Source organism: Vollenhovia emeryi, unplaced genomic scaffold (assembly GCF_000949405.1).
Source record: "Vollenhovia emeryi isolate VEMERY1.0 unplaced genomic scaffold, V.emery_V1.0 DF939234.1, whole genome shotgun sequence".
NCBI classification, from domain to species: domain Eukaryota; kingdom Metazoa; phylum Arthropoda; class Insecta; order Hymenoptera; family Formicidae; genus Vollenhovia; species Vollenhovia emeryi.
Window position 1 is genome coordinate 544,842 of NW_011967132.1, and position 9,007 is coordinate 553,848.

A 9,007-nucleotide genomic window follows, 5' to 3' on the forward strand; every position below is an offset into this window, starting at 1 on the left:
ATATTACAGCAACATAGCAATATAATGCATGCATAATATATGTTTTCTCGAAGCGCGGTGTGCTTCACTTCTCTTTTTTCACATCGCGTACGGGAGTGCCGGCGCGCGATTGATGATTTTCGCGAGTGAGTGTCATGTGAGTGCAACGAGGAAATCTGAGGGGAGGAGGAGGCATCAGAGGCAACGGCGGAGAAATCGTAAGGTGTCTTACATTTTTATTTAAGTAAAGCGGGGGTTTCTTTTACAAATCGACCAAACTGGCATTAAAAGTGATATATATTCAAGCCGCAACGTTTCGACCTGTTTATCGGATCCTTTTCAAGTACAATCTGGAAACAAATTTCTAAAGTACAAGTCGCAATACAAAGAAAGGAACTTTTAGTACATGAGTATGTGGTACAAAGGGGGGAAAAATACCTAATGTTGACTGAACCTTTAAGTAAAGATTGCTTAAACACTCCATTTGTATGCAGCCCAATAAGCGAGATCGCTCGTTACTCACACGCATCCGTTTCACGAGCAAGAAACGCGACTCAAAGTTGCGTACAGCTGCTGCGCGTCATTCAACGTCGTTCTCTCTCCCGCGCGTCGTTCCGATCCGGATTTGTCCCGAAATTCTTTCGATAACAAGACGACGAGTCCGCGACCTTCCGATCACGCGGAGCTTAATTTACGGTTTAATAACAAAATGATAAGTTTGATAATGTAAAATAATAATATTTAATAAATAAGCTCGACGATTTCATAAATATATAACAATCCGCCAAGAGTGCGTCGAACCGTCGCTTTACAAAATCATTAATTGAATTATTAAGTTGAGCCAAGCTGCTGATATACCGGGACACCAAACGCACGTGCGACATAGCTGACTCGTGCGATAATTGCCGTTTTATTACACGATTGAGTCGCGCTCTGTACTACATAACGCGTGGCTGGCCAAGTCCGCTATCATGTCTGTTTGGATAAAATGGATCTGATGTTTACGTTGAGCGCGTCAAACCGCATTATGTAAAGCACACGTTTCTGAGAGACGCGGGGGATTCGTGGGATTTACACGGGAGTTCGTAGAAGAATGAAACGATGCCTCTCGAATTTCGATTCCCTCGCGAGTCGGACGGGGGGGGGCACGAACTTGAGAAAAATCGCCAGTGATCTCACCCGAAAGAATGCAATCAGCAGATGACGCGCTGATATTGCGAGAAGCGCGATTCCAGGAATCCCTACGAGGATCGGGAGGGTATAATTGGGCGGGCAATGGTACGAATAAGTCTCACTCCCAGTCAGAAATGACTCGTCGATCGACAAGTCATTTCTCGCTGGGCTGCGTCTCCGAGAGTTTCAACTTTATTTTATCTCTCTTCGTACACGGAGGGCAAGAGGGTTCTCTTAAAATTTACCCTGAAAATCATGTAATCGTGGGACAAACGTGGCATTTTAAACATCTTCACGAGAGTTTTTACAATATTCCCAGCGAGAAATGACTCGTCGATCGATGTCGAAACAGTGCCGAATCGACATCGACACCGTCAAATTGATGTCGAATTCAACATCCTTTCGACGAATCATTTCTCACTGGGCCGGACCAATATCGGGACTACTAGATTTCCATGATTTCCCAATATTGCGCCACTAGGGGGTCGTAGCGACATCGAAATATTGACGTCGATCGACAAGTCATTTATTGCTGGGTCCACGCGTTGAGGACTCGCTTCTCGCAATCGTATAATCCAGAGGAGAAATGCCAGAACGGCGTCATCGACGTGCTCTCCCTCGCGCTCCTGGGTTCGGGAAACAAGATGCACGTGCTATTTCCGCGTCCGATGCCGCGCGCGGTGTTGACGCGGCCGCGCTCCCGTAGCGTTCCAGATTTTACGAGGAATATTAAAGCCCACGACGCACGGCGTGTTTTGCAAAACACCGTACTCGCAAAACACAGGCCGGCCATTGGGTCCAGTTTGCGCGTCCGCCCTCCTCCGCCCCCGGTGCACGCTGCTCTCCTCGGCGTCCTGCGCGGGGGAACCGCGCCAGGATGCAAGGCAGCGCGAAACCGCGTAGAAACTATTCTCGGGCGAGACCGTTTTTCGAATGGTTTTCTTCCTGAACGGACCGGGTGTTTTGGTTACATCTCGCGGTATATTAAAATGTTTAACAAAAGGCAGAATCTCGTTAAAATTATTTAGAATAAACTATACGGAATACCAAGTCCTGTACAATGTTGAATATGACATTTACCTGATAAGTCGTATGTAGATTTACTCGATGTACATTGGCATGATGTTTATTTGGTATATTGCAAAATATTTAGCATGACCTTTACGTGATAACGCGACACAAATGTCATACTAACAAGAAATACGTGCGATTACAATTGTTAACAATGAGTGCTGAAAGCGGAGCTTGATATTTTTATTCGTCCTCGGGTAGGCGCCTGTGAATTAAAATACCAAACTGATGCTTGTTTCTACCGATGCAGATTAACTTTAATCTCGGTTTAAATTAAAACTGGAAAAAGATGGAAAGTAAGTTGAACCGAGCGTAAGTCAATCATTAGGGATGAATTTCGAAATGGTTGAATAACAAAACTCTTCGGAGTGAAGTGACTACCGGAAAGAAGATTGTACTTTTCGATGATAAATAATTAAGATTTATTTTCATCATCTCTTACTGTTACACCTGTTTTTTTTTACACGTGGATTCTTCGCCATTGCCGCAGCTGCCACAGAGTGCTCGTACACGATCTCGGTGTGTAATAACTTGAACACGAAATGTTACATTTAATAGAAGCCAATTTTAGTGATTTATACATAAGATAAATTCGCAGTGTGAGTTTCTTGAAGTCGTTACTATGTCTACGCTACTCGTATATTTACATCGTAATCGTCGCGGAAACAAAATTTCGCTCTAATCTGCATAGCTTCACATAAAACGTACATACTCGTACGATTAAACATATACATATAGCTCTCCTATTAAATTCTATATATCTATATATATCTATATATATATAAAAGAACTCTCTACAACAAGACGGCTTTTCTCTACTGCATCGCTCTTCTTACAATGAATCCGCGTCAACTAAGGGCCAGTTTCATAAGCATCGGTTAACTGCTAACCGAAGATCAAATTGATTTTCTATCTCTTCTTAAATAAGGCCTGGTTTCACCAACGTTGTTTAACTTTCAGCTTAGCTTAATTCGTTCTTTGTCTCTTTCCAATCCAGTGAGAAATCACTCGTCAATCGATATCATCTCGACGAAACATTTCTCACTGGTAACTGTTACTTTAGAAACGTAAACTAACGGTAAGATTAAAGTTACGCGACGCGTAAAACCGGGCCTTAGATGGAAGAAAAAGATAGGGAGTCGACGACAACTCTAGTTAACAGTCGACCGACGTTTGTGAAATTGGCCCTAAGAAAACGTTCCGCGAACGTTCATATCGCAATAGAACTAGTATCGCTCGCTTCAGCGCAAAGGGTACGAAAAGTCTCGAAAAATGTTGCACATTATCGTAACTCTCGTATCTGGAATAACGTATCCCTCTCCCAGAATTATTAATCCAGAAATGCGACCTATCTATCGCGATCGAAACGATATCTCGTTTCCGTTGTGAACGAACGAACTTCCTTAGCTTCTCTCTCTCTCTCTCTCTCTCTCTCCCCCCCCCCAAGATATTAAATACTGTCTAGCGGTCGAAAACGATGTGCGAAGATAGAGGTATTTTCAAACGTGTTAGATCGTTGGAAAAAACGAGGGTAAAGCCGAGAAATCATTTTTCGCCCCTGTTCTTACTCCACGCGGCCGATCTCGGAGGCCGCAACAAGCGCGATCGTCACTCTCGCGAAAGGGATGCGGGGGATCGCCGAGGAAGTACCATACCGCGTCGCAATATTTCGCATTGATAAGCGCGACCACCCTCCCCCTCCCCACTCCCAGTGAAAAACGATTCGTCGAAACGATGTCGAATCGACACTGTCAAATTCGACGTCGATTCGACATCGTTTCGACAACGATTGACGTCATTTATCGCTGGGCTGCGTGCCGCTTACGTATTTAACGAGCGCATCTACGCAGTAAAGATGCACGAGGTACATACCTTTAACATCGAATTAACACAACAATAGCAGTTACAAACGAGCTTCACAAACGTTTACCTTGTATTTCCCCCGCGCGGTTAGACTCGCGAACGACCATCCAATAACATCGCTAAACGATTATCAGATATTACTCGATAATATTTGTTAAATATAATTCCGCATTAATCCGCGTTAATTCGCGGAAGGTGCGAGCTCACGGGTCGCGTGCATCCCGCTCACCGTTCGTCGAATAGCGAATCCAGCATCTCGTCGCGATCTAACGCGTCGCGCGATAGATCACGTAGGATCGTCCCTCGATCCTCGCAACGTCGGTTCGTCACGTAGCACGCGCTGCTATTTGACGGCGGTTCCTCTCGTGTTCACATAAAGCACTTGGAACGCGTCTGGAACTCCACCGGCACGAATCCCGTCGTGGAGACGCCCGACGACGTCGCGGAGCCCATCATGCCGGACGGGACCCCGATGCCGCCGACGCCGACGCCACTGGTCGACACGGTGTTGGTCCCAGGTTCCTCCTTCACCACTGCGACAGTCGTCAAACGATTCCAGTAAGATCGTTGAAAAGAGTTGCGTATACGTCGCGGTATTTAAGACTGCCCGTGAAAAGAACAAGGGCCTGAACAGAATGGCAATCTTGCACTTTGAAGACAATGTTTTATGTTTTAAGTCTGTGCCCTAAAGTAACGCACGATCATTGTCTTGTAAGTGTACAAGACAACCATTCCGCTCAGGCGCTAAATCTCGATGTACGTTAAATTATCATACGTCTTTCGCGTCACGTTATCCAACGAATGCGTAATGTGTCCTGGACTGCTTTATGGAAATTTATCACGTTTAGGAACATTGGGGATTTTGTGTGTAATTTTATAAAAAAAAATGGCGCTCACTCTCGGGCCAGTAGCATCTCCCGGGCATCGCGTCCGTGGTCATCGCGGACTCGTGCCTCCTGCTGCACGCGGTGAAGCTGCTGCTGAAGGAGCCGCCGCCCATGGAACCGGGCGACCCGGTTGTTCCACCTGGAACATCCAGGTAATTGCCTTGAAACGCTTTGTCTGGTCGTTCAGCATTACACCGCTCGGCAAAAGAGGGTGCAAAGTGCGAGAATAGTGACTCACTTAACGAGGTACCCAGTTGGCCGTAGCCGTTCATAGGCGGGATTTGCATCGACTGCATCGGCTGCAATTGCGGCTGCAGCTGCGATCAAAGAGACCCCAATGACTCGGTCGGAATCGTAATAAACTATTTAGGTATGCGAACGTGTCGCTTACGAGAAACTAAATTGTATTATACAAGGTAATTGTTAATTTTTGAAAGTATTGTATAAATACAGATCGTTCAGGCGTTATTCTCCATTGTAATAAATTTAAGTATCTCAGCTCGAGATGTTCTCTCATGGTAAAAATTCTCACGATGCATAGATTAAATGTATAAAAGCATTTTTATGTAATGAGTAGAGGAAAGTCCCCTATCATGAGATGGCGGAGTTTTCTACTAAATTAATAGACATCGTCTGTTGGTTTCACTATGAATTTATTGCGTTTGGAGTGCAATCTGTTTAGTGGAAAATTGATTGTTAGATCGTGTAATCGAAGATTTGCGATTGAATTCGGACGTTGAAAACCTACTGTCTCACATTAGAATCGTATCTCATAACAGAGGATCTTCCTCTATATAATAGTCTTTAGTGCGAAAACTCACCGACTGGCAATGGCTGTATGAGAGTTGCGGCTGTTGGAGACTCCATGCGCTACAATGAAAGAAGGTTTCGTACTAATTCGAGGAGGACTATATTATTACAATTAAAATACGTTTTAATAATTAACTAAGATTCAAGGGACATTAAACAGGAGAGTCTTTTCTCGTTCCGGATCTTCAGCCGCGAATTAAATCCGAGTAGCATACGTGACGATCATATTCTGGAAAATATATGAATACCTCGGGTCGTATCGCGTGTAAGCGGTGGGGGCGTACGACGGGGGCGAGTGGCCGAAAATGTTTCTGGGCCCCAGGTGCACGGGGGCCGAGAACGGGTCGCTGTAGTATGGCTTGTGGTACGCAGCGCTTCTGTAGGGACGCTTCATTCGTCTTCGCCTTCGGTAGTTGCCGTTCTCGAACATGTCTTCGTACTGCGGATCTACGGTAAACGCAGAAGAAATATACGTTTACAACGAATATTCGTTAGGACGCAAACGACTCTGACGTAATAAATATATATCCGATCCGTTTAAAAATGGGCGATGACTCTTAGAATTAGGCGGAATTAAATGTACTTTCGTTGAAAAGCACATTATGAATCAACGTATATCTCCAATTCCCGCTTTCTTTAGAATAAGAGAAATTCCTAGGCAAAAGTGTACAGGAAAGGATTCGAGACTTGAAAATTCTAAATCCGGGACAGTGAGTTTGAAGATTAAAAAGTCAGCAATGAAATTTGCGAAACAAATCCCTGACAATCCTTCATAATTCGCCCACAATGGGAACAAAGCTGCAATATTTCGTTGGAACATGACGTTGATTTACCGAGTGTCCAGAAATTGCCTTTCCTCTCGCCGCCACCCTCCCGGGGCACCTTTACGAAGCACTCGTTCAGCGACAAGTTATGCCTGATCGAATTCTGCCAGCCCTTCTTGTTCTTCTCGAAATACGGGAACTTGGCGGTGATGTAGCCGTAGATCTCGCTGAGGGTCGCCCTCTTGTGCTCGCTGTGCTGTATCGCCATGGCGATGAGGGCGACGTAGCTGTAGGGCGGTTTGCTGTTGGTGACGGGGGAAGTATCGTTAGCGCTGTCGTTCGTGCCGGTCGCGACGGTGGCCGCGGTGCTATCGGTGACGGCCGCGGTGGGCGTGGAGGGTGCGGACGGCGTGGAGGGATTGCTATTGGTCGTACTGTGAAGGGCACCGGGCGACGAGCCCTTGTCGTTCAGGTGACGGTGCGTCGCGCCGACGGTGGTGGTGGTGGTGGTGTTCATGGAGACCACCGAGCTGGGGCTGTGCAGACTGTGATGGGGATGATGGTGGTGGTGGTGGTGATGGTGGTGGTGGCTCAGGGAGGCATGGTGCGACGTTAAGCCGCGGCCCAGGCCGCTGGGAACCGACGACGGGTCGAGATCCTTCGCGTTGCCGCTGATACAGTTCTGTAGTTCAGACACGAAGCTGCTTACTGAAACGTACAATAGGAACAATGTCACTTCCCCATTTTTTGTGACAAATGTTAGCCGCGAAAGCCTTTCGTTGCGTCGAGATTGCAAAAAATTCGTCGGCGAGGCGCGTATCTCGAATAGAGCCGAGGAGATTTCAGCAAAATCGGAGCAAGATTGCCACCACGGGCCACCTCGATAGACCGTTTTCGTTCCGCGTAGAAAATTTCTTTCTTCCGATAGCTGCAACTTTCTGTTCCGGCTTTTTATTCGGCATAAAATTTAATAGGAAAACGGCAAATCTTTTGTACCAACCGACTACTTTTCTAGTTGACGTGCAGCAAGTCTTCGTAGAAACTTTCGTTCGTTTCGAGTCGTAATTCTTTTTCTTTTACACAAATTTCCGAAATTTTTGTAGCTCGCGGGATCCCCGGTTAAACAGAGGGAAGTCCTCTATTATGAGATAGGCTCCTAATACGAGATAGCGGATTTTCCGCATCCAATTGTACAAGCCTTTTCTCGCAACGATTACAGATCTAGCAATGAATTTTCCGCTAAGCGGATTTCGCTCCAAGGGCAATAAATGCATAGTCGAGCCAGCATATGTCGTCTATTAATTTTGCAGAAACTCCTGTCTCATATTAGGAGCGTATTAGGAACATATCTCATAATAGGGGACTCTACTTTATTCATAGTTTAATGTTACTTTGACGACGGAAACCATTCTAGCTCTGCGGCACCGAAATTATTATAGAAGACGAGAGCGATCGCGAATTCTGAGACGACGATCGAGACGTGGCGGTCACTCCGAGAACCTGGACAATAGGTCGAGCGTTCCATCATCGATCGGCCGATCCGCACGTGTATGCGCAGCGCGATTCTGAGAAATCTCGTCTGGGCAAAACAATTGACCTATTTAAAAGGAACTCGTGCCTCGGGACACCCGAGGCCCACGGTTTTATGTTTAGTGCCAAGAGTCGATATGTGAGGCGATAAAGCACGAGCGAGAGAGAACGGGCGCGCCAGCGTGCCCCGGCGATATCGAGATACGCGTTCTCCTCAAATCGACCCCTGGCGAGCGCGAACTTTAGACGTGACTAATTTTTGGACTGGCCGTGATGGGCGCGCGGCTTAAAGATTTTTTTTTCTAAGCGTACGGTCCGCGACGCAAAAGATAACGATATAAAGTCAATAGGAGTTGCAACAAGAACATTCATTCTCGGCATATACACTGAAAAAAAATCTGATAGATTCAACCAGTCGTCTGTTAGAAAATGGACGAATCAGAATGCCTTTAGGATTTACCAGAAGTGTAGCGAAGTCTAGCAAACTTCTGGTTATGAAAGATGGAAGTATGCTAGACTTCACTACACATCTGGTAAATCCTGATTCGTCCATTTTCTAACAGACGACTGGTTGATTCTATCAGATTTTTTTTTCAGTGTACGAATCATGCGTTTTACGAAAAGCACGCAAACTATTCGGAGAGAAGTTCGAAGACTAGAACAATTCGAAGGGTCAAGTTGCCCGTGTTATGCAAAAGTCTGATAACATGTTGCAGCAATATTGAATTTGCTTCCGTGATAATTTTTTTACGGTGCGTTAAAATCGCAAAACGGAAAACCCCGGAAGAGACAAAGAGAGAGAAAGAGAGAAAGAGAGAAAGGGGGGGGAGAGAGAGAGAGAGAGAGAGAGAGAGAGAGAGAGAGAGAGAGAGAGAGGGAGGGAGAGAGAGAGACTCGGTACTCGGAAGTGCTGCTGCGTACGAGGGTGCA

At 45.9% G+C, this 9,007-nt stretch overlaps 1 protein-coding gene across 4 annotated transcripts in view; it reads right to left on the reverse strand.

Annotated features, from left to right (window-relative positions):
• Positions 1-3,146: 3,146 nt before the first annotated feature.
• LOC105560303 (forkhead box protein E1-like) overlaps positions 3,147-9,007 on the reverse strand; it is a 34,530-nt gene continuing 28,669 nt past the window's right edge. The window contains exons 4-9 of one of the 4 annotated variants that reach the window (XR_001008810.1): positions 6,617-7,255; positions 6,032-6,230; positions 5,795-5,843; positions 4,984-5,290; positions 4,014-4,619; positions 3,147-3,959 (exon numbers count right to left, since the gene is read on the reverse strand). Coding sequence is in view for 3 of the 4 variants with exons in the window: in XM_012009304.1 (XP_011864694.1) it covers positions 4,456-4,619; positions 4,984-5,290; positions 5,795-5,843; positions 6,032-6,230; positions 6,617-7,255 (1,358 nt within the window). In the remaining variant the exon portion in view is untranslated. Of the gene's footprint in view, positions 4,620-4,983; positions 5,291-5,794; positions 5,844-6,031; positions 6,231-6,616; positions 7,256-9,007 lie in introns of all 4 variants that reach the window. The other 3 variants (XM_012009306.1, XM_012009305.1, XM_012009304.1) reach the window with 3 other exon arrangements.